At 43.7% G+C, this 26,714-nt stretch overlaps 1 protein-coding gene across 1 annotated transcript in view; it reads left to right on the plus strand.

Moving 5' to 3' along the window:
- The window catches only part of LOC144942715 (uncharacterized), a 222,525-nt gene that overhangs the window by 161,562 nt on the left and 34,249 nt on the right, over positions 1–26,714 (plus strand). The window contains exons 8-11 of the mRNA XM_078869575.1: positions 5,672–5,792; positions 6,968–7,139; positions 14,223–14,330; positions 25,372–25,536. Coding sequence (XP_078725701.1) covers positions 5,672–5,792; positions 6,968–7,139; positions 14,223–14,330; positions 25,372–25,536 — 566 coding nt within the window. The remainder of the gene's footprint in view (positions 1–5,671; positions 5,793–6,967; positions 7,140–14,222; positions 14,331–25,371; positions 25,537–26,714) is intronic.

The raw sequence follows: 26,714 nt of genomic DNA on the forward strand, positions 1-26,714 counted from the left end.
TGGTACTTTATTAACCCAGGGGGAAGGATGGCCCTTGACAAGGAATTTAACTTTCAACTTTCCCATTGTGAGCCAAGCACTCGAACCACAGCGCTAACCAGCCAGAGTGTTACGTCGTGAAAATTAAGGAGTATATGACACTATTCTTCACCATTCTAGATTTAAAGCTTTCGTGACTGCAAAGATTCATAAACTTGGGTTTTTTCCGGTAAAGTCACGTAGGTGAAAAATTAAAATTAATAATAAAATAAAACAAAAATCACGACGTTTCAGAGGCAACACAAGCTTGACGGAAGCTTGTGTTGCCTCCGAAACGTCGTGATTTTTATTTTATTTTTATTTTATTAATTTTACGTTTCGGAGGCAACACAAGCTTCCGTCAAGCTTGTGTTGCCTCCGAAACGTCGTGATTTTTATTATATTTTATTTTTATTTAACTTTTATTAATTTAAAGTTTTTTATCTACGTGACTTTACCGAAAAAACCTAAGAATATTATTTACCAGTTTGTCATAAGGCAAAGGGACATCATAAAGAAAAAGTATAATTTTTTCTGTAAAGTAATGTATATACATATAGGGTATTATTTTCCCTCTAAATTATTCTTCTGCAGATATTCCTTTCAACACATTTCATCACTGTAATTCCATGTACACACGTAATATCGTGCATATTACATTAATGCATTTACGTGTCAATTAACCGTTAATATTTATTGCTAATCTCAAAATACATGTATCGAATGGCATGTGTGAGAATCGATGTTTTTTTTATTCAAATGTTGCATGTAATGGGTTCAAGTGACCCTGTCAGCTCCGAGATGCAGCAATACTCACCATAATTAAATATATATTGGATTCTTGAATTTGAATTGTGACCCTGAAAATTAATTTAATCAATGAGGCATGCAAATCATTAACCTCCTCTATATAGAAGGTATATATATTTAAACATCTTAGGTATTTGTTTCATTGCCGAGATGCAGTGACGTATAATCCATCAGCAAATCGCTCTTTGTGATCAATGTATCCCAGTAGAATTTGTGTTAACAAGGTAAACCTTGGAAGACCTGGCAGACCAATACAAGGCCAATTGATTGATCTAAGTATTATTTCTTTAGGTACTGAAATAAAAAAACGCTTCCCCTATTTTTAGATGTTTTTTTACAAGCATTATTATTATTATTTTTTATTTCGTATGTAATTACAGTAAATACTATGTGTGCATATGTCGTCATTATAAGGGCCTGTGCAATAGTATTACATTCTTTTGATTTAAAGCATTCGTGACTGCAGGGATTCATATTCTTGATTCTTTCGGTAAAGTCACGTAGAAGGGAAATAATAAAATAATATAAAAAATAAAACAATACGATTCCCACGACGTTTTGACTGCAACACTAGCAATCATCATCAGGTGTGAAATTCATAGCAAGAATTTTTTTTCAAATTTTCTTCAAATTTTCTTGCTGTGGATTTCACACCTGATGATGATTGCTTGTGTTGCAGTCGAAACGTCGTGATGATTTTTACTGTTTTATATTTATATTATTTTATTATTTCCCTTCTACGTGACTTTACCGAAAGAACCAAGAATATAAGTATTACATTCATTGTCCAAAAAGCAACGGCATGGCTTTGTTACGTGGATAAGAGGGGGGGGGGGGGAAGCCACGGGAGTTGTCGACAATGTGTGTGGCTTAAATCAGACCGGTTTTAAAGTTGCTCGGGGAATTATGTGACGGTGACAAACGTTTGGCTGCCATCGGCCAAGCCCGTGACTCATCATCCAACACGCACAGTCGCGGAGTTGCAAGGTGCATTCACGGACGCTCGCTAAAATATTCCACCTACGCCAGACCTCTTATGGTCCTCGGAGAGAGCAAGGCGAGCGATCACAAAAGAGGGCGCCGATATCCGTGCCGTGCATCTGCCCGTTTCTTTGTATCGCTGCGTCGCCGCCAGAGGAGCTCGTAAAAGAGTCGTCGCATCCGTCCCCCGCAATCGCTGCACCGTTCACGTGGCGCAGTCGCAACAATCGACACGCAATGGCGATATTGGCATTGCACCGTGCGTGAACTCCAACTTCAGAGTCTGTTCTCTCCGTTTGACGCGTCATTGACGCACGTAAGGTTCCTGCCAATTCGTGACCGCGCAAAAGGGCCCTGCCGTTGTTCTCGTGCACGCACGCACACAACAACCGCCATTCGCCACTAAGTGGCGGTGACGTCACCACGACGCTTGTGCCAGGCCATGTGCACCCTGAGGCCACGTGAAGTGTCGAACGCCCGCTGGCAGGAGGTCACGGGGCAGACCCAGGTGCCACGGGTCGACTGACCGAGATGACCGAAATGACTGGCTGATGCACCACCTGTGCCCCCTACTGTGCCAACTTGCTGTGCTTTAGCCACCCGGCGCTCCGCTCGTTGTTGTGAGCGTCGCTCCTCTGCCCTCCGTTGTTGTTGGAGGGCGACTGCCTCCAACTGCCCAGTAGCGTCCTTCACGAGCCTCCTCCACTGAGGCCGATCTTGACACCGCTGGTACCAGTCATCGGCAAGTCCACTCAGCTCCACGTCCTCCTGTACCACATCACTCCATCTCTTCTCTAGCCCGTGCACGCACACACACGCACGCACACAAACAACAATGACTCGCTCTGTGTAGACCTACCAGGCTGTTGGGGCAAGTGCCATTAACAATCACATTCTGAGGCCGGCATAGCACGCGATGGGGGTTGTGTGGCCAGCGACCAACTCCGCAGTGCTGATGTTTACACACCTAAAAGAAGCCCAGGGCCGATTCAGATATTCGCCACTGATGTTGACCGTAAGCGGGAATCGAACTCGGGTCGCTGGGTTTGTACCTAACCGCTGCACTACCGCGCGCGCACACACACACACACGGTAAATGTTCTAAAGCACACTCACACAACTCAATGTCTACTATGGCATGGTGGGAATTTCCGCGTGGAATCGCACGCACATTTGACAGGTTTTTACGCCGCTTAGTATTTATATAAGAAATGGCAATTCAGCCTGAGCACATGTATGGGACCCATTATGTACGTAAGTCATGCTTAAAGATCAAGAGAACCGTCCATTTAGTTGATGCTAATGCATTCGCGGTATATATATAATACATACACACGCACACACATTTTTCTGCTGTAATGTGTTTGGGAGTGACAGGTGATCGTTACGAATTCATAATAAATGTAGAGCAGTGTAAGACCCACAAAGGTGGGATCCGAGATCATGAGGATGAGAGCCTTTCTCTCGCACTAAGTGCCCAATGAGCCAGCTGTATTGATGGCAGGGATCCGCTGCAGATGCGATTCCCTGCAGATATCTTTAATGCGAATTAGTGGCTAATAAGATGCCATTACATTGATCATTTACACTGGCTCCTATTGGGTGTGCAGTGGCTGAGCGGCAATAACACCATTAACGAGTTCTATGCATTTGTACACAAGTATGTCCCTGGGTTCAAGATCGAGAGACAAACATGGTCACGTAATTGCCCTAATAAACCACTTTCTGCGATTTTGTCAATGAAAGCATAATTTCTTAGTTTTTCATGGACTTGGAAACCGTTACGTTCTTTGGAAGATCTGGAAGTTTTGTGTACGCATCCGAAAAATAATGCGTATGTATATCCCGTGTGTTTTTATGTATTTTTAAACATGGCTGAATTGTGAATGCTACATCAGAGTGCATGTAGTGGGGTAGAGTGCGGCTACTGCCGGCTAATTTCAGACATGTATCCAGTGTGGAAGTGTGGGCCATCATAGCCTTGAGAGGAGAGGGGCTCTTGAGAGGTCCTTCTGCAAGCAGTTGCGTGCAAAAAGCTGTTGCAGGGCTGCGTCTTTACCTGCATATGATCAATTGTACCATACCTATAAACTATTAAACATTTTTTTCTTACCAGGTAAGGACCATGAAGCTATATCGCTCTTTTTCAGAAGTGACCTGACAAACAAATGATACCTCAACGAAGTGGATTTTCAAATACTCTAAATAAGTGTTTCTAAATGTGGAGGGATAAACGACAGGACCGGAGAAAAAATCCGTGCGACCATGGAGAGAACATGCAAACTAAAAATATACAGGCATCAGGGTTGGGATTGAACCCACGACCTCTGGTATATCAGGCGAGGTAGTTAACTTTTCGCCATTGTGGCCCCCCATATCAATATTGCAGTGAAGACCATTGGACCTGATACGTACACATTTCAGCGTAATGATCATGCTGCGATTAAAGAGTTTAAATGTGCTTGTACAGCAGATTAAAATGTTGCATAAGAGATCCTGCGTCTGTGATATCATCACTGCTTTATATTTGTAATGCGATTACTGTGTGCATAGTTATGCTTGGTTTATTGTTCAAGCGCATTAATGCTATAATTCAAGGAATGAAGCAACACCACCTCACATTGAATCTCTTCCCACCGTCCTCTGTATCGTGTCTTGATCAATCGGACTTATATCATGAATGCATGTATTATTTATTAATATTTAGTGACTTGTTTACCATTTTCTATATTTTGCACTCCTATCGTTGTTTTTTGTGTATCGTTTGCTGTTGTAACTTGCTGACCCACCCATACCGGACATCTGTGAAAAAGAGCTTCATAGCCCATCGGATTCATCCTCCTGACTCTCTCTCTGCCTGTGTATTTAGTGTACTTTTTAAATCCTTTATATTAAGTTCGCTTGCTTGCTTAGGACCGTGCAAATCTTTCGGTCGTTTTTTAACCCACTTCCCGTGATCGAATCGAGCTGACATTTTCCACACAGACTCGTTGTGCGTGACAATGAATGTTCGTGAAAATGTTTTTCAAAAATTTTACACTTTTTAGGACAAAAATATTCTATTTAATTACCAATTGCTTAATGGTGCAATGCAATCATCTGACTCATAGGTGGCAGTCACGTCAAGCCAGAGGACGAGAGGACTCTAGCCGCCACGCATATAAAGGATTTATAGTGAAAAACTGTGTTTTTACGGGTTCTACTTATTTCTGTCTCCACTTGTTTTTTGTTGTTCTTAGGTTCTGCTCTGTCTGTGTGTCTCCGTACCTCGTGTTTTGTGTTTTGTCTCTCTTTGTAATTTTCACGCTTAAATTCTAACTTAGCAATCTTTGAAATACGTAATCGACCAGGCTATGCGTTAATTGTGTGTTGACCGACTCTCTGTGTTGCATTACATTACATTTCGATATTTTGCTAGGTTATTTAATTTAATGTGTCTCTCTCCCGTTCTCCTAATTTTCAAGCTTGCGTACTTTACCACCCGTCGTCCTACCCATTGACATGCTAATTTTTTCTCTAACCCCCTCCCTCTCTCCGCCCCCGCCCCCTCTCTCTATTTAAGGCCTCGTCACAGAGACGTTCTCTCTCTCTGTGTGCCTATGTGTTGCTCTCTCTCTATGTATCTTGGTGATATCTGTCTGCTTATATGTCTGTCTATAGTTTTCTGGTTAGATTTTTGTTGCTATTTCATTTATACCTGATGATGATTGCTTGTGTTGCAATCGAAACGTCGTATGCTAGTATTTAATTTATTATTTTAACTTTATACGTGACTTTACCGAAAGAACCAAAGAGTAATTCCTGCAGTCACAAAAGCTCCAAATTAAGATTAAATAAAGATGATTATGACTCTGATTCTCAGTGGACTGCTGGGACGGACCGGATGGAGAGCCCATTGTCTACCATGGCCACACGCTCACGTCAAAGATCCTCTTCCGCGATGTCATCGAGATCATCAACAAGTATGCCTTCGTCAAGTCACAGTGAGTACCTCCAGGGTCGACCATGGTGTTGGGGGGGCATGGCCCGGGGCAAATCACACCATGTGCCCCCCCCCCTCCACTCCCCGACACCTTCAAACTAATTCAGAAGTGGAAAAAATAATAATTGGTTTTCCCCTTTCTGGAAATTAAAACACCAAATAGAAACCTTTTTTGCAAGGAATCAAGTCTGTATGGCCTTATCTCACCAGTGTCAGACCAGAGAATGGCAAAATGCAAAAAGTACAAATACAATGCACCAGAGGTGTGGACTCGAGTCATGTGACTTGGACTCGAGTCAGACTCGAGTCATGAATTTGATGACTTGCGACTCGACTTGGACTTGCATAACAATGACTTTGTCCCACCTATGAGATGTGGACTCGAGTCATGTGACTTGGACTCGAGTCAGACTCGAGTCATGAATTTGATGACTTGCGACTCGACTTGGACTTGCATAACAATGACTTTGTCCCACCTCTGCTATACACGCATCACACCATGTATCGCTTGTGGTGAGCAGCTGTATCATGGGATACCTTCGAGACTGGCAAAAAGGTCCCATGATAAACCCGAGGTATTACATCTGACACTGTGATGGCGAAGTGCGCGGCCCCCCAAAGCGCGCGGCCCCCCTAAGCGTGGGGCCCGGGACAGTCGCTCCGTTGAGTACGGCAGATGTTTACTAGCGCCTCTGGGTTTTCCTGAGTGGTAGTGGATTTTTGGCGAGGCTGACGCCTGTATATTTGGAGTTTGCATGTTATCCTCATGGTCGGATGGATTTTAATCTGGGTTCTCAGGTTTTTTTCCTCCACATTATATAGGCTGCTATAAATTTCCACGTGAAAAGCCACTTTGTGGCAAGGTCGCTTCTGAAAAACAGCTTTACAGCTCAATGGGCTTGACCTGGTAAAATACAAATAGCTTCGTTTAATGTCACCTCGGTCCTCTGCGGTGAGTAGTATGTCTTGAAAAACAACGGCGCATCGCCTCTCCAAACAGAATTGACGCCGAACTGCTTGCGCGTTTCCGAGATGCAGCAGGGGATGAACGTGACACCCGCACCCTGCAACTCGCGTCCGGACGTCTCTCGGAAAGCGGAGAGAGAGAGGGCTTAAACCGCGACGCGCCCCTTGAAACCGCCGCACGTTGTCGCTCCCAACCTTGGCACGTGGCAGGTTCCCGGTGATCCTGTCCATAGAGAACCACTGCAGCGTGCCGCAGCAGAAGAAGATGGCCGAGTGCATGCGCGAGATCCTGGCCGACAAGCTCGACCTGTCGCGCGTGGCGGACGGTGACCCCAGCCGGCTGCCTTCTCCACAGAGCCTCATGGGGAAAATACTCGTCAAGGTGCCCGCCCATCCCCACAACACACACGCACGCACACCTTTTTTTGTTGCAAGTCTTAAACGAATGTTTTTTTTACCATTGGAACCTCATTTGCCAGTGAAAAATATGATAATTGTTTTTTTACCCTTCTATCTATCAACAAAACTGACACCTTTTTTTACAAGGAGTCATATTGTGGTCTATGCAAACATGACTCCTTGTAAAAAAAGGTGTCAGTTTTGTTTCCAGATAGAAGGGTAAAAAAACAATTATCATATTTTTTACTGGCAAATGAGGTTCCAATGGTGTAAATGCTTACCCCGAGCTCTCATACTCTGATGGTGCATTGTCTTTGATTTGTGCGCCTTTTGGCGTCATCTGGTCCAACCCATGTGAGACTAGGCTCTAAGGAAAGCTGTCTCGGGTGTGGACCAATCAACTTCAAGTACAGTGTATACATTATCAGAGTTGTCTTTTTTGTTTGCATTATTGTGGTCTATGCAAACATGACTCCTTGCAAAAAAAGGTGTCAGTTTTGTTGCCAGACAGAAGGGTAAAATAACCAATTATCGAATGTTTTTTAATCGTCCTTGTTACCGTTGTAGGCGATTTACATTTTGTCGTCATGGTCAAAGGGCCGCAGTCACACCATTTTGGGCTAGTGAGGGCGGAACTATCTTCTTGGTTCTTTCGGTAAAGTCACGTAGAATGGAAATAATACAATTATAAAAATAAAGCATTATTTATTACTTTATTATTTCCATTCTACGTGACTTTAACCAAAGAAACAAGAAGATGAATCCCTGCAGTCACGAAAGCTTTAAATCGAAATTTAGGGCGGAACTATGTTTGTGAGTTGCAGTAAGCTGTGTTTTTTTTTTGGTTGTTCCCGGTTTTCATTATTATTTAAAAGTTCCATTGATACCAGACCATCCTCAGTACGATCATCTTTGACTGCACAAGTTAGACGACACTGTATTCTCCCGATTATGACGCACTTTCGCTCGCTCATCCCTCTCTGTGTTTAGCAAGTTATTTAAATAAAGTCTGCTAATCCATTCTAGATTTGAAGCTTTCGTGACTGCAAGGATTCAAATTCTTAGGTTTTTTTCGGTAAAGTCACGTAGGTAAAAATTTAAATTAATAAAAGTAAAATAAAAATAAAAATCACGATGTTTCGGAGGCAACACAAGCTTCCGTCTTCAGGTGGAACCGTCACAGCACGATTGCTGTATCAAGCAAGAGAAACTCCAAGAGACCCGTCCCTGCATATATACTCGTTGAGGGTGGGAGGAGCCAAGGCAGGCACCTGGATCGGAGCTTTGTATTATTATTATTGTGAGGTTGGTGCGGCTCCTAATCCAGTAGGTGTGTGTGTGGGATTTGTATAACTTTATTGACGCCCGGAAAAAGTTTGGAGTGCATCTTGTATTTCGGAACGCCTCTTCATCTGTAGAAGATGGGATTTTTGTGTGTGCTTTTTAAAGCTATTGTTATTGTTGTTTTCGTAATATTATTTCCATGATATGGTTTGCGAGCTATGTGGTTAATCTTCTTGGTTTTTTCAGTAAAGTCACGTAGAATGTAAATAATAAAATAATAAAAACAAAACATAATAAAATAATTCTCACGACGCTGTCATATCGACAGACCTGTTCTTCACCTGAGGACGGCTGCTTGCGTTGTGGGCGAAACGTCGTGAGAATTATTTTATTATGTTTTATTTTTCTTATTTTATTATTTCCATTCTACGTGACTTTACCGAAAAAACCAAGAAGATGAATCCCTGCAGTCACGAAAGCTTTAAATCGAAATAAAACTATGTGGTTAACTTGCTTGCCACGGGAGGTGGTCGATTTCCCGGTTGTGGTGGCCTCAAATTTCACCTCTACCCACAGTGCTCTGGGCAATAGGAAGATGTGACATGTGCTAAACATACATGAAATGCAATGCGACATTTTAAGCACTACAATCGTCGTTTTGTTGTTTACCCACATTCCCTTAGTTTTTCTTTTACTAGTTGGAACCTCCTGGTTACACCAGCCCACAGGGGATTATTGTGTCCGTCCGTCCGTCGTACAGGGAGGGGCTGGGTGGGGAGGGGGAGGGAGGGGCTGGGTGTGGAGGGTGGGGCTGGGTGGGGAGGGTGGGGAGGGGCTGGGTGGGGAGGGGGAGGGAGGGGCTGGGTGTGGAGGGTGGGGCTGGGTGGGGAGGGTGGGGAGGGGCTGGGTGGGGAGGGGGAGGGAGGGGATGGGTGGGGGGTGGGGCTGGGTGGGGAGGGGCTGGTCACCCCGTGGTGCCCTTATAAAACTCAACGTTTCACCTACTCACGCCGGCTTGTGCCCGCCCTCACAGTCGGGCATATTTGCGGAATACACCACGCCGCCGTTGACCCTGCAGGCCATTGACCGAGCGACCCAACGTTCCTACCAGCTCCCTCCGCAGCAGGAATGTGTTCTTACTCCGAGCACCACTTTTTATTGTTGTTTCACGATTCACGTGCAAGCTCAGGTCTATAGCTGGCAGAGGTGTGGACTCGAGTCATGTGACTTGGACTCGAGTCAGACTCGAGTCATGAATTTGATGACTTGCGACTCGACTTGGACTTGCATAACAATGACTTTGTCCCACCTATGAGATGTGGACTCGAGTCATGTGACTTGGACTCGAGTCAGACTCGGGTCATGAATTTGATGACTTGCGACTCGACTTGGACTTGCATAACAATGACTTTGTCCCACCTATGAGATGTGGACTCGAGTCATGTGACTTGGACTCGAGTCAGACTCGAGTCATGAATTTGATGACTTGCGACTCGACTTGGACTTGCATAACAATGACTTTGTCCCACCTATGAGATGTGGACTCGAGTCATGTGACTTGGACTCGAGTCAGACTCGAGTCATGAATTTGAGGACTTGCGACTCGACTTGGACTTGCATAACAATGACTTTGTCCCACCTATGAGATGTGGACTCGAGTCATGTGACTTGGACTCGAGTCAGACTCGAGTCATGAATTTGATGACTTGCGACTCGACTTGGACTTGCATAACAATGACTTTGTCCCACCTATGAGATGTGGACTCGAGTCATGTGACTTGGACTCGAGTCAGACTCGGGTCATGAATTTGATGACTTGCGACTCGACTTGGACTTGCATAACAATGACTTTGTCCCACCTATGAGATGTGGACTCGAGTCATGTGACTTGGACTCGAGTCAGACTCGAGTCATGAATTTGATGACTTGCGACTCGACTTGGACTTGCATAACAATGACTTTGTCCCACCTATGAGATGTGGACTCGAGTCATGTGACTTGGACTCGAGTCAGACTCGAGTCATGAATTTGATGACTTGCGACTCGACTTGGACTTGCATAACAATGACTTTGTCCCACCTATGAGATGTGGACTCGAGTCATGTGACTTGGACTCGAGTCAGACTCGAGTCATGAATTTGATGACTTGCGACTCGACTTGGACTTGCATAACAATGACTTTGTCCCACCTATGAGATGTGGACTCGAGTCATGTGACTTGGACTCGAGTCAGACTCGAGTCATGAATTTGATGACTTGCGACTCGACTTGGACTTGCATAACAATGACTTTGTCCCACCTATGACTGATGTGGACTCGAGTCATGTGACTTGGACTCGAGTCAGACTCGAGTCATGAATTTGATGACTTGCGACTCGACTTGGACTTGCATAACAATGACTTTGTCCCACCTCTGATAGCTGGACCATAATGTTACAATTTGGCCATCGTTTGATTGACTGCACCGTTGCACACAAGCAGCGCTCTGCTGAGTTCATTGCTTCTTTCTCTCTCTCGTCTCTGCCCAAATAAATAAGAAGGGAATAAGTAAAGGGGAAAGCGAGGCTCTCTTCGTCTAGACGCTGGGCTGGGTGAATTTGCCTGCCTGCCTGCTTGAAAGTGCGCTTGCCAATGATGTGGACGATTGCAAAGGGTGAGGCGGTTCCAATGTTCACCAATGCTTCGTTAGTGTTCACTTGTTATCAAAGTAAAACACAGAGTACGGTATTCCCTCGTTATTCACAAACTTGCTATCCGCGATTTTGGCTATCCACCAATCGCATCTGGAACTCTACACGACCACCGCATCGAGAGGGAGAGAAGGAAAGGCACGCGATAAAGTGATGAGAGAGAAATTGATGAGGTAAAGTGATTAAATATATATTTTTTTATCTATTTCATAGCTTTTTTATGTATTTAAGATGATTTTCAGAGGCCAATATCATTATCCACCAAATCTACTATGCACTAGCATCTCCAGAACGTATCCCTTGTGAATAACTAGGGAATACTTAAATAATAATGAAAAAAATCCTTGAGCCAGGAAACTGTTGCCAAGTTTCATCATTCAGGAGTTGTTCTGCCTCAGGATTCCTAGCCAATTTTTTTTCTCTTTGTTTCCTCTGAGTGGTTTGCATGTTCCATTAAAGTGTAGAAGGTAGGACCCGGAGAAAAGTCACGAATGAAAGGAAAAGCACTTAAAACTCCACACAGACTGGTCACAACTCATTTGCTCTACTGCCAAAACGTGCTGCGCTGATCATACGCTGATCTTCTTACAGGCCCGAAATTTGGGAGTCTCATACCACTTGATGATCTCTGCTTGATCCACCAACTCCACTTCCAAAGCCCTGGGTTAAAACAACGATTACTTCATGATGTTTCCCGTCATCGTTCCCCGGAATTGCCATGTTGCACGGCAAACGAGAATGACTCATTACTCATATTCTCGATGGCCATCATCATTTGCCGCTGTTATATGAAGGCTTTCCCAAGCCTCCACCATTTTTCACGATCCTGCAGTTGCAGTGTCATGATCATCCACCGAGCACCTGTTTAGCGGTGAAAGTTCCACATGTCCATGGTGTGGGTGAGTCAAACCACATGGCAACCATTGATGGCTTCCCACAGAGTGGCACCGTATATACATTTTAGCAACACCTGAGGAATAACAGGCCGCAATTGCGCTCACCAAATTGTGCGAATAATGCGACTATAATAAAAATGACTGATTATAATACTGATTATGATAATAATCATTATTTCTTTTTCGATTTAAAGCTTTCGTGAGTGCAGGGATTCATCTTCTTGGTTCTTTCGGTAAAGTCACGTGGAAGGGAAGTAATAAAATAATAAAATAATTCTCACTACGTTTCGGCCACAACGCAAGCAGCCGTCCTCAGGTGAAGAACATGTCACCTGAGGACGGTTGCTTGCGTTGTGGCCGAAACGTCGTGAGAAGAACAGGTCACCTGAGGACGGCTGCTTGCGTTGTGGCCGAAACGTCGTGAGAATTATTTTATTATGTTTTATTTTTATTCTTTTATTATGTTTTATTTGTATTATTTTAATATGTTGTATTTTTATTATTTTATTATTTCCCTTCTACGTGACTTTACCGAAAGAACCAAGAAGACATTATTTCTTTTTAGTTGCATCATTCATGTGAATTACAGCTCGCAACCCTGCACAATCCGATTAATGGGTGTTTATAGATGTGGAAGGAGACTGGAGCACCTGAAAAAAAATCACTTGTGTGTGAGGGGGAAACACCCTCTGTCGTACAGATGTAACAGATGGAAATTAGTCCGCACTTTGCTGCCCCGCATTCTCCTGACAACCCAGGGTGTAGTGCCTCGATGCCGATGGGAAAGGAGTTTTGAAACATTTTCTGCGATCCACAAAAACCCTCACCTCCACAGTGCTGGATTGCCGGCATGGGCCACCACCAGCATTTAATAACGATGATTCCTGCACTGAGCCTGAAGGGGTTTTCAACTGCTATGGTGGGACGGATTTATTTTTTTGTCATCACTGTTGCTGAGTACAGATCCAAAGTCTCAAAACTCCACGTGGCAAGCGACGAACAAGCACTGCTGAAGGTGTAATGCACAGGTTAATTGTTCTTGACCAAGGTTAGAGGAACTTGGTAATAGATGATGATGGGAGGGAATTCCAAAGTGGAGGAGTGCGTGGAAAGAGGCAGAAAGCGGAGTGCGGTGGCGTGCAGTGTGGTGGTTGAGTGCGACGTGGATGAGACGAAACGGTCAGTGTCTCAACATGGGTGGAGGAATCAACGAGTGAACTTGATGGCAACCCTCACCAAGGAGGTGACTGGGGGGGTGCTACAGTGGAGAGATGTTAACTACCTCACCTTGTATACAGGAGGTCGTCGGTTCAATCCCGACCTTGACGCCTGTATATTTGGAGTTTGCATGTTCTGCCCATTGTCGTGTGGATTTTTCTCCGGGTCCTCCAGTTTTTCTCTCCGCATTTCGAAACACACGTGGAAATTTATAGCAGCCAAAATGCTCCAAACGCATGTTTCTCTCCGCATTTCGAAACATGCGTTTGGAGCATTTTGGCTGCTATAAATTTCCACGTGATGAGCCACTTCGTTGAGCTATCATTTGTAGCCAGGTCGCTTCTGAAAAAGAGCTGTATCGTTCAGCGGGCCTTACCTGGCAACATAAAAACAAAGTTTAGTTTTATAGACTTACGCCCGGTGAGCGAGTGACTGGAGCGCATCGGCGAGCATCGGATCGTCGGTCGACCTCACGTACGACCAAACTTGGCCGCAAGTTTGGTCGTACGTGTTATGTGTATATCGTTTATTGTTCAATTTAAATCACAGTTCCTATGATTACTGTTGTTACATTGTTTTTATAGCTTTATTTTAGTGATTTGAAAACATACGGTTAATCTAAATTGTCTTATGGTTGTTGTTGTTGGCTTGCACCACATTGTGATTTTTTCACACAGCGTTTTAATACTTTTTTTTGGGGGGTGGGGATATTTGCTGGTTTATTCCAGGATGTTTCTGTTACGCGTAATCGCTCTGGGATGTTCTGTGTTCATATTTTGATTGTTGCGGTTGCACCCGACTCAAGAGCCGCATGGCTCACAGGGCTATACCTAATCAATAAAACTTGAAAATGAAAAACTTGAAACCGCTCCACGTCGAATTCTGTCGAGCGCAGTGAGTTAGGAACCGATCCAGGCACGACAGCGGGTGCGTCGTACATAAATGTGTCCGCGGCTCCCCGTGCGTGCGTGCTCGCAGGGCAAGAAGCTGCCGGCAAACATCAGCGACGACGCGGAGGAGGGAGACGTCTCGGACGAGGACAGCGCTGACGAGATCGAGGAGGCGTGCAAGCTCATCAACGGAGACGTATGTCGTGGCTCTATCGCAAGGACACGTCGCCACCCTCTAATTGGTTTCATTTTCTTCTCCTAAGTGTCGTTCTTCTCGTATCGCTTGCCATTCCGTCCGCCCTGGGCATTTCTGACTCCTGCGCCTGATTAAGGTGCTAAATATTGTTCATTACACCATTTTCTTTCATATATAAACACAATGATATTCTTGTATAGCCTTAACAGACTGTTGGGGCAAGAGCTGTTAACGAGCACCTATGAAGGCCGGCATAGCACACGAGGGGGTGGGTGACCAGCGCCACGCTCGACCGCCTTTGTCTCCCCAGTAACGATGTTTACACACCGCACCGGGTACTCATTTGAGGCTGAGACGACCCAGGACCGGTTCAAATAATCGTCGCCGGCGTTTGCCGTGAGCGGGAATTGAACTCGGTTCGCCGGATTGATAGCGCGGCGTAATAACCGCTACACTACCGCTCCCACAATACATACACACACACAGTATGGTATACATGTTGACATCTGGCTGTTATGTACTGAATGTACATAGATAAATGCTCCAATGTATTTTTTTATGAAATGGATGGACATTGTTGGTATTCAAATCTTCATATTCAACGTTTACCACTGTGCTGTGTGTGTGTGTACACAAGCATGTTCGTGTGTACTCGTACACGTTCCTTGTAGACATGCATACACAACATATGCGTTTGTGTGCACGCATATGAATGCTCTTATGTGACACTGCAGTGTAAAGTTCGTGGGAGGGGAGGATTGATGCACGTGGTTCCGGCCCTGACCTATGAAGTCGGTGAGCCGAGTCCGATTTCCAGCCACGGCTACCGCTAGGAGGTGGCGAGTTATCCCAAACAGCCCTGGCCACTCTTCACTTCCTCCTTAACTGAGCCTCACTGGCCAGCGTGGTGAAGTATGGTCAAATAAGCCTTACGATTGAATAGTTGCGCGGAGGGCTTCGTCCAACAGTGAGCTGATAAAGGGATGTAAATGATTGCTATCTTTCACCATTAAGCAGCGTGGAGCTTCTTCCAGTGTACAATGTCATTATCAACTGCACACTTCTTGCAATGTGCATTCCGAATATACGGCATGTGTTTCATATAGAAGTTGAGATAACATCTCTCATAGGAAGTTCTCGGATTTTACAGCGGGACGCTTTTATCACAATGCAATGGACGTCGGCTGTATCTCGTGCAAATTCTGTCGTGACAGATAAACATCTTCAGGCTTTTGGATGGGACTACATAGATCGCGCAGAGGCTGGCCCCCATCGCTATCACCCAACAACAACAAAACGTCGATTTGCTTCTCACCCCACGCATCCGGCATTGCCCCGTGTAATTGATGCGCGCGGCTGACACCGCGGATTTGCAATTGGGAACGCACGTAGCGATGCTTAGGTAGATAACGGCGAGTCACGGCGTGCGGGCGTGTGGGTAGGTGGGTGGGTGGGCGTGTGGATAGGTGGGTGGGTGGGTGTGTGGGTAGGTGGATGGGTGGGCGTGTGGGTAGGTGGGTGGGTGGCGGCGTGCGGCAGTTTCGTCAAACAAAAACGCATCATCGAATGATCGCCGCGAGCATTATTTCACACGGGGAATTTGGCACTTTATCGCCGGTTGTTTAAATGTGGCTTCGACAAACATCGAATAAAATTCGCCGGTCTCACATTATCGATCTGGCATTGTGAAAGCAGGAAACATTGCTTAGTGCTGCCAAAAAAGTGTGTCGGTAAACAAAAGTAAATTGAATGTTGAGTGTTAGCAGTGACATTCTGGCGAAACATTGGAATGTGTTTTTATTTTTCTCTTCCTCCTATTGCCTCGGCCAAATTGGATTTAAGTAAATTTCCTTTAACTGTTGGGTAATAGTCAACGTCATTTAAACCGTCTGGCAGCTTTCACTTCTGTTTAATAAAATAAGCGCGGGCGCAGTGGGCTGCTACTTTAGAATGTCGACCCAAATTTAGGAGGGATCGTTGTCTAATTAAATGCTCCGTCTGAAAATAACCGAAGCAGACACATGCGATGCACATTCCGTTGCTCGTGATTGTAATGTAATTAAACTTTTTTTACCTTCACATTTTATTATTTATATTCTTTTACAGTTATTTCAGCGTGATTAGCGTGCGACAAACAATTAAGTTGTGGCTTTCTGCTTGGATTTTTATGGGTTTATAAACTAAATAAATTAACGGAATCTTTTTTTTATTAAAGACAAACAAAAGCAATCATTCAAACCAATGGTACGCATTCGGTTAAATTCATCGTTGGAATTAATATGCACATTCTCAGGAATGTTTTTGAATGTCTGGAACATTACCATGACCATATTTGTGAATATTATTTCAGCCGAATAACAGATTGTGGTGGCACATTGATTAATGCACTGCGCTATGAACCCGGTGACCTGTGTTCGCATCCCGACCAAGGCTGGCATCAGTGGTGGGTGGTGTCTGAACGAGCCCCCCTCCCACACCACCTGACCCTGACCAACCTACAATGACCAGAGTGGTTGAGTATGGTCAAACAACCCTCATAACTAGCATGGCTTGGGGGGGGGGGCATCATCCGGCAGTGAATGGAAAAGGGCCGTATAAAATGATTATTCTAAAAAAAACATACGTCCGCATATGAACATATTTTACAAACAAACTATCTAAAAATATATCCCGGCCTTCATAGGTGCTCGCTAACTGCACTTGCCCCAAAAGTCTGCTAAGGCTATACGGGGGATTTTTGTTTTTGTTTTGCTTATACTGTGTGTCCCTCTATCCTTCTGCCTGTCCATGCGGTCATCTCTCCACGATGCATACACAGTGGGTCTCGCTGTCATAGTCACAGTATCTCCCACTCACCGGCACACACAGCGCTCCCTAAATCACCGTGGCACTGTGGAGTCCAGGCAACGTTTGACTGCATTCAAACCAAAGCTTTCAAATTAACCTGTGCGTTATTTTCTAAATCCTATTAGCTCTAATGAGCAATTAGCTATTGACCAGCTCGCATGCCGATGCTACTGCAATCATTCCAAATCTCCCCCCCCCCCCCCCCCACTGTCTAATGATGTGGGAGCGCATCTTCAAAGCGTGATCGCTGCTGGAAGCAATAGTAAACAAAGCGCTGTTGTGTTCAGAATTAGGCCAGAGTGTTCCTCCGCCGAAGAGCACGCTAAACATGTTAACATCGTCCGCTAATGATAGAGGTTATAGGAATGTAACAAGAAATGTATGTAACGATATTTTGATTCATTTTATTCTATTCCAGCTTAATAGTACAAATCTTAAGTGTGAGAGTAGCACCCTTGAGATGCGGATGCATTTAGACGCTGTATAAATCCCAATTGCATTGCGACGTATTATTTACGAATTGTGCAAAATATTTAGTCAAGTGACGTACTATCGTCGTGTTTAGGCTAATGCTGTTTAACGAACAGGTGGAAACGAGATAGAAAATTAGAAACAATACAAGCGGTGTGGCCAAATATAAGCAAAAATAAATCATCCTCGAATCGAATCAGAACCCCAAATCATGGAAATGTGTCACATTGATTGTGGGGGGGGAATCATTAGAGGCACTGCGATAGAACGAGTTACATGAACTACTTCTGAACAAAAGCGTGTGCGGTTTCTCATTACGGGAAATGTAAATGTATTTCATACTATTTGTAACAGCTTAGTGCATTCATCGATTGATTAGTACTGCATTGTAATTAACTTTGGGGGGGATGGAGTCTTGCAATATTGTAACGACCAGGGCGGGGCTATTTGTTGAAGGATCCGAATGCGACCCCATTTAGCACCTGCCTCACAATCAATGAACATTCAGGTACAGGTAATGCCTGTGGAATAATGCCTTTGTTTTTCTTACAGTAATTTGTTTTCTGTTTCCCCGCTCACAGTGCCTGCAATAGATCTGGATATGCCCTGTGAAGTGTGCCGTTGTCCCGTCCGCACTGACAATGGTGTACGATTGCATTTCCTAGACGGTGCCGGATGAATCATATCTTCCGAAACTTTCACCTTTCTTTTTCAGAGCTCCTGCGATGATTTGACGTGGGTTGTGCGATAGTCCGCCGCAGAATGAATGTGGATGTGCATCTGATTTGTGTGGGTCACTCGTTAAAAATGACATGCTTACAAGCCATGGTTTGTGAGAGGTATCCTGTCAATTAGAAGGGTCTTTTGGCATGAATTGGCATGGTAAGTAAATTGTTAAAATTACATTGAATTTCCTTGCAAATTGACAAGATTTGCATTTGCTCTTTATGCTTGCGTAAACCACGGTTGGTTTTACATACACACACATATATAAGCGACATGGCAAAACGTGGTGTTGAAAATGCAACTGACATCTCCGTTCATTGCTTTTTTTCACATTCTTTCAATAGCCGTCCTGTTCTTTCTTATGTGCAAATTACTCGTTGCGTAACAATACATCGATTAATGTTGTTGCTTATTGCTGTAGATCAAACTGATCTATTCTTCTGTGGATTGAACAGATCTACAGCAACCCATTCAGCCACTCGAGGCTCTGGTCCTGGCACCGCTGAAATCCTGGGTTCAAATCCAGGCTATCACTCGTGCTTTAACGAGGTTCTCGATTCTAGCGAGTTCATGGTTTCAGCTTGGTCACCGATACTCTTGGTTTTTTTCAGTAAAGTCACGTAGGTAAAAAATAATAAAAAATAAAATAATAATAAATGAAAATAAATCAATTAAATCAATAAATAAATCAATTAAATCAATAATAATAAATGAAAATAAATTAAATAAATATATTTCCATTTACTATTATTTATTTTTTTATTATATCTTACTACGTGACTTTACTGAAAACACCTAAGAGTATGAATCCTTGCAGTCACGAAAGCTTCAGATCTAGAATTGCTCACCGATGTTTGCACACACATTCACATTAAATTTGATTCTACGCTCAATTTATTGACCTGACAGTCATGAAATGAACATTACTCTCATAAGCAGAATGGGTTGCTTGAAGCGATCTCAGAAGTGGCTCTGTGATGTCGACTTCCGTGCGCCACTTTCCAACAAGATGAATGAATGGACTGCTTTGTAAGAGATCAGATTGGAGTCTTTGGCTCATGTCATAATGCTAAGAGCACAATCAGGGTAGCTTTTGTGGAACATGGCAACATTTTTTTGTAATGCTCTCTCCAATCGCATTCACTTATTGTGGTGCTGTTTAATATGTATTGCTTGTTTTGTATTTGAATAGGAAATGGGAATATTTTGCTGCAATGTTACGATGTGTTGTGCATTTAATTTAGCGTGTATTTTATCAACAGCAATATTAACATTGCAATTGTATAGCGAATATATATATACGTTTAAATTGTGTTGTACGAATCTGACGTGTGGTTTCGTGTTATATCCCGCACATTTTATTTTGCATGTTCAACCCAACCCTTAAAAAAACATTCCCAATGATTTAAGACGATTTATGTTTTCCATATAAATTAGCCATTGCACCCTGAGTAGGTTATGCCTTCTCCTTTGCCTGCTGATACAAAGCATTAATGCTATTAACAAGCATTAATGCCATTTACAAGCATTAATGTCATTTTCCTATGAGATCGTCTGTCTCACATGCTCACCCGGGCCATTGAATACAGATACAGCAATTGATGCATTTTGCACACACGCAGATTCACTTTGAGGCAGAGACCAATTTTCTCAATTCTCCCAACCCTTAAAAGCACTTGTCAAATATGTATGAACTAAAAACTTTTTATTTTACCAGCTAAGGCCCACTGAGCTATCGAATTCTTTTTCAGAAGCGACCTGCCCACAAATGATAGCTCAACAAAGCATCTTATCACGTGGAAATGTAGTGGCCAAATACTCTAAACACATGTTTCTTAATGTGGGGGGGGGAAACACCGAGAGACCCGGACAAAAAATCCACGTGATTTCGGTGAGAACATGCAAACCCCAAAGATACATCTTCAGGGTCGAGATGGAACCCACGACCTCCTGTATACCAGGCGAGGTAGTTAACATCTCGCCACTGCAGCGGCCATTTAACCAATACCCAACACATGCCTGTTGGGTACTGGTCATAACTGTTTGTGAGCATTGCCATCTCATGATAATGCAATGTAGACTTTAATACTGGCAATGCTTATTGAATTGGGGATATAGCCTCACTCAGATGCCATCTTGTGTGGTTGGTTATGGCTATGGATTGCCCTTAGGAAACTATTAAAATCCGCGGTACCTGGATGTGAAAGCTGATCCTTGGCAATATCTCATTCGTATGGCTTTTAAAATGAACAAACTTAAATTCCCAGTGCACATTTATTTTTACCATAGCCCCAACCCCCTTCAGAATGAAATGAAAGGCTATGGTGGCTTCAACAAAATATAGATAACACGAATGAATGTTATTCTGAAGTCTAGCCTGGGGGGACCTTCATCTCGCAGACAAAGGACTAAATTATTAAAACGGTAAAGGTACAGCCCTGCAAGTGCTTGCTCATGCTACTGCTGGTGGAAGGGCCTCCACTCGAAGCAGACCTCGAGGGCCCCTCTGGAAGGTATTATTAGTATTATTATAATTATCTTAAAATGATACAATCTAAAATTTATTTAAGTAATGGGTTAGATCGCATAAATATAAATGTGTTGTTAAATCCACCACCCAACACGGCCAATTAGTGAGGTTTTTCACAAAAACTAAATATAGTTCCGAATTCAGCACACTGGTGTGTTGGAGAGTAAACCCACAACATTTACAATTCGAGTACGACGGTTGGCCGGTTATTCCAACCAGCTTCATCAGGCGACAGCCAGAATTGTGGAGAAATGCTCTTCTTTCGGTCTTTAATAGGTAATAACATGTGTGCATTATATGCAACCGGGAAAAAGACAGGTAGAGTGCATTGCCTTTTAAATCTGCCACTAATGCACATAAAGAACGTAAAACTACGCAACGATAGAGATTGTATCTAGATTTGAATATATAGATTGTGCATTTTTTACTAAACTTATTCGCGTTGGGCCTGCGAGCAGCAATTAGCGTGAACATTTACTCAAGAAGGCCCTAAGGTCCAGTTGAGGTGCATCGGCGCACTTTCCACCTCGCCCAACGGCTGGTCACTGGGTAAAACAAGGCAGTGACTTTAAACAGACAATCCAGTACGTCCCGGCGTGCTTTGCACGTCAAGATTGCAGCACCATTTCGCGTGCGTTTTCTCTACACACTCTACCAGTGACGGACAGCCACAGCACCTCCTTCCCCAACTTGTTAGGGCGAGGCTGCGTCTGCCCGCTGCACACGCCAGGCAGAGCTAATGTGCGGAGGCACATTCCAGCCTAATGATTTATTCCTGCAATGTGTAAGATGCATCATTCTGACAACGGAGCACTTGCCATGCATTACCATAAACAAGTCAAATATTTTTTTTTATCCCCACGTGGAATGTTAAGGCTGGACATTGGTACATAATCCCCCGCATGCACCACCGGTTGACCCGTTTTTAACTGAATGACAAACAGTGTCAAAATATTCCATCAATCCCATTGAAATTTTTAAAAACGCCTGATGGTGTTTGCCACGTTTTATTTGTTGCACTCGTTTACATTTTATATATACATATTTCACTCCCCCTTAAATCTTCACACGACACCATCTGCTGCATGAGATGAAATCATGCTCAGATTCTTTCTCTGTAGTTCTGACCTCGCTTTATCGTCGTAGCTAAAGTTGCGGGTTGCTATTTGGCTAAATTTTACTAATGTAGTTTTTTTCTTAACTTTTTGCCCAAACGTACGCATCTTTGAAGGTTAAGGTACAGTATGGCTCACGTTTTTTTAAACATTTGAGAATTTTACTTTTTTTTCTGCTGGGTGGCTGTGATGGTGGGACAATGTATTGTTTTCTCTTTGTACTTCCTTTCAACAATAGTTTCGTTGGTTTTAAGTTCTTATGCAAATACACACATATTGATCTTGTTCCTGCATTTGTTTTGCTTGTTTCCCCAATATGAGTTTGATCCAAATATAAGTTTACGTTGCAAAGTTAGTTTGCCTTACATTATGTTGTTTGGAATGTAATGTTGATATGATGCAAATCACATGTACTTACAAAACAAATATTAAGTCCTTTCCACCCATTCTCCCATTTGAATTCACAGGGTTTGTAATCTATAACCATCCACACAGTAAATTATTAAAAGTACGATTCAGCACAACTTGTGTTTGGTGACCACAAATCGTTCTTATTTTTGTTGTTGCCAAAATCGATAAAACCCAGTTAGAATTAATCCTGAAGGACATATCTAAGTTGTGAACTCATGACAATCGCATACCGGGGCCGTGTTAACCAGAGTTTGAACTCGCCTGTCCCCTCCATCTACAGGTCTAACTGAGTTTCATGGACTGGTCACATCAGGCATTGTCAATACGGCTAATTGAATGATAAATGTGTGCATGTGACCTGCAGTAATGGTATTGGCCTCCGTCTAACATCATGAATTCCACAACTGTTGCCCAAGACGTTTGGATGAATGGAGAGGACTGCCATTATTGTCGAATGACCATTTAATTTGCTGAAAAATCCCGTTCTTGCAAATTTGTTTTAAATGGCAGCTGGCCAAAAAAAAAACCCAAGGGGAATTTAAACAAAAACAACAAAACTATTTTGTACTTGGTGACATTTTTACTTAATGGAACCATATGGAGCAATTCTTGTTGCTGCACTTCTGTCAACTCTCATAAGCATAAGGAGTAAGCCTTTCATTGAGGTCATTTGGCAGATGGATAGCCTGGCGGTTAGCGCCCTTGTCACTGCATGGGGTCGATTGTTCAATTTCGTCTGAATAACAACTAATTCGGCAGGACACTAGCATGGAACACCGTGCACTTAACAGTGGACAGCATCACACACCCTGTGACATTTAGAGTCCAGCTCATGCCCCATGTTGCAAACTTTGAATATTATAGACAACTAAACTGAACAAGGAAGTAATTTTGATGATTACATTTCTTTCAAAAAATATCGGACGGTGCACTCAATGGAGCTCGTTACGAGTGGAGGTCCTGAGAGGTAGAAATTCCACATTCATATGGCAGGAGGAGGTCATTCACATAGCACAATAACTATTGGCGTTTGTATTAATCAGTTTTATACTCTTTTTGGATCTGTTGTACAAGATACAACACATCTCAACGCATTGCTACCTATTTGTAATTAAAGAGACGATGTCATGAAGTAGAGACACAATATAACACACACACATAAATTATACTGGTGATGAAAATTATATCTTTAGAATTACAAATTTATGTATTTTTTATTATAAATAAATTTACGCTTTGATTTTTACCAATTCCCTTTGGGTTTTTTTTTTTTTTACAAATGAAATATTGCACAAATTTTTTTCCCTGAAATACGAGTCTTAAATCGGCAGGCACATAACGTTATTTTTGTCATCAATGAAAATGTATGAGAGGTGACTGTTTTCCGGTTTCCTTGTGTCCGCGTGGCCATCCATTCATAGTCTCGAACTGCACTATTGTGGTGACCACAGCGATTTGAGAAAGGGCGCAGAGAAACGCCAGTAATGAAATAACCACGTGGACAAATGTACCGGGTTAAATTTCAGATTACATTGAAAGTCCAACAATGGATGTACTGCCATACAATCGTAATACATGTGTGTTTTTGATTGCCTGCCATTGACTTCCTGTATTTGGCTGTCGCTTAGCAAAGTGAGAGCCACCAAGGGCTGAACAAAACAACCCCATCCGCGAAAAAAGCGGCACGCACAATGAAGGATTCTTACCCCTTCAATCGGGTGCCACGGTGGCTAGGAGATGTTAACTAGCTCGCCTGGTATACAGGAGGTCCTGGGTTCGATTCCGACCCTGACGCCTGCTGTATATTTGGAGTTTGCATGTTCTCTCTCCCCGTGGTCACGTGGATTTTTCTCCGTGTCTTCCCGTTTTTCCCTCCGCATTTAGAGACGTGTTTAGAATATTTGGCTGCTGTAAATTTCCACATGATACGCCACTTCGTTGAGCTATAAGTTGTGGCTCAGTGGGCCTTACCTGGTAAAATAAAAAGTAGCTTTATAGTTTTTGACATTGTCGTTAAATTTCTGCCACAGCCAGATAGATTTCAACACTGGTTGCTGATAGCCTATTAGCAAGCCTACAAATTCAACTAACCTGTCAGAATCAGAATCTTTATTTACACTGGAGTAATCCCACAAGCTGTAAAACTCTATGTCACAAATGTCCAGCAGCTTATTCCGCTGATACGATTGTCAGGTGAATTGACGAAGTACTATCATTGGCAGGTTTAGAAAAAAATGTACGGTCAATGAGACACGGTGAGAGGTCGCTGATTCGGTCTACCGACACGGGCGGTTGAAAAAAATGTCCCAAGTTTATTACATCCACCCTGACTCTGTCAGCCCAACGGTATGAAAGGCCTCATGTGTGTGTGTGAGGGGGTAAAGTGTGGGTCCTCCCACCTTTTCCAAGACATTTGGCCAGCGTTTGAAGAGTTGGCCACAATATCCTCTCGAGGAGCTCTCTATAGCTCCCTCTAGTGGAGAACCTTCCGCCAGCAGTGGCGTGAGCAAGACATTGCAGGGCCTGTGCCTTTACCCCCTTTTTACTTTTCGATTTAAAGCTTTCGTGACTGCAGGGATTCATCTTCTTGGTTCTTTCGGTAAAGTCACGTAGAATGGAGATAATAAAATAATAAAAATAAAACATAATAAAATAATTCTCATGAATGACTCTGTCTTCAGACCTGTTCTCCACCTGAGGACGGCTGCTTGCGTTGTGGCCGAAACGTCGTGAGAATTATGTTATTATGTTTTATTTTTATTATTTTATTGTTTTATTTTCATTATTTTATTATTTCCATTCTACGTGACTTTACCGAAAGAACCAAGAAGATGAACCCCTTTTTACTGTTAACTCGTGGACCGTGGCAGCTGTGCCCGCCCGAGTGCGCTGGCAAGTGGCGGCTGCGAACCCATCTCTGTGCCGCCCTTGCCCCGTACAGAACAGCAGCCCCCATCGCAAGCTGGTGGAGTCGTTCGCCAAGAGGCGCCTCGAGTTCATGAAGAAGGAGTCGAAGCTGAGGAGCCACGAGGAGGAGGTTGAGGAATTCACCATCGGAGCCCTGCCACGTGCCACCAAGCCCGCCATCTGCCTCCAGCAAGAGCAGGTGGTTCACTTTTGCGACGGTTAGCACAGCGTTGAAACAATGGTATTTGTTTCTTTAAATGCCACCCACCCCCCCCCCAAAAGATAAAGACATTGATCCCCCGTATAGCCTTTGCAGACTGTTGGGGCAAGTGCTGTTAGCGAGCACCTGTGAAGGCCGGGCACTGTGGCAAATGAGGGGATTGGGTGGTCAGCGCCACGCCCGGCCACCTTTGTCTCCCCAGTGGCGATGTTTACACACTGCACTGTGTTCTCATTTGAGGCTGAGTCGACCTAGGGGAGGTCTAGAACCGGTTCAGATAATCGTCACTGGTGTTGGCCGTAGGGCAACGTGCTAACCACGACACTACCGCTCCCCCCAGCCGCAGCTCTGTCCCCCAGCAGTATGCATGGGCTCACCACAGTTGGTCGATCAGCGGGTCACACGTAGTACGGTGATCTCCGAGTAATCCCACCTCTTCAAAGATAGCTGGGCCAGTGGGAAGAAATAATACGTCAAATACCTCCTAGAGGGCCTCTTTAGGAGCTGTCTCTCATGGAGGCACCTCTGCCAGCGGTGGCACGAGCAAGGAATTGCGGGGTTGCACATTTACCTTTTACCTGAATAAACTACAAGAGCGTATTTGTCCGTGCTAAGATACGCATTTAGGCAGTGCTTGACTACCTCTGTGACCTTAAACCAGGAGTGAAAATTCCTGATTTCGACTCTCTGGTGTTTCATTAACAGATTAAATGTCTTTACATTAACGGGTTAAATGTCTTACCAACACAGCCACCGTTGCTCGTTTTCCTCGATGTGGCGGTGGCTCTACGATCTTACATTGACATGCTAATCTCTCACAATACAATGGCCACCCCTTACATTGACATGCTAATCTCTCACAATACAATGGCCACCTCCGCAACTTCGTCGTCGATTTTACATTGACATGCAAATTTCTTCACTAGCCCCACCCACTTCGCTTATGACCCTTGGACTACACCCATCTCAAACCTTTATAACATCCTGCCTCAGCAGCTCTCCTGCTATTTTTTGCACCTGATGACGATTGCTTGTGTTCCGATCGAAACGTCGGGATATTTGTATAATTTTTTCTATCTACGCGGCTTTACCGAAAGACTCAAAGTATATGAATTCCTGCAGTCACGAAAGCTTTAAGTGAAAATTTGAAAATCCAC

Source organism: Lampetra fluviatilis, chromosome 28 (genome assembly GCF_964198595.1).
Source record: "Lampetra fluviatilis chromosome 28, kcLamFluv1.1, whole genome shotgun sequence".
In the NCBI taxonomy this organism is placed as follows: Eukaryota; Metazoa; Chordata; class Hyperoartia; order Petromyzontiformes; family Petromyzontidae; genus Lampetra; species Lampetra fluviatilis.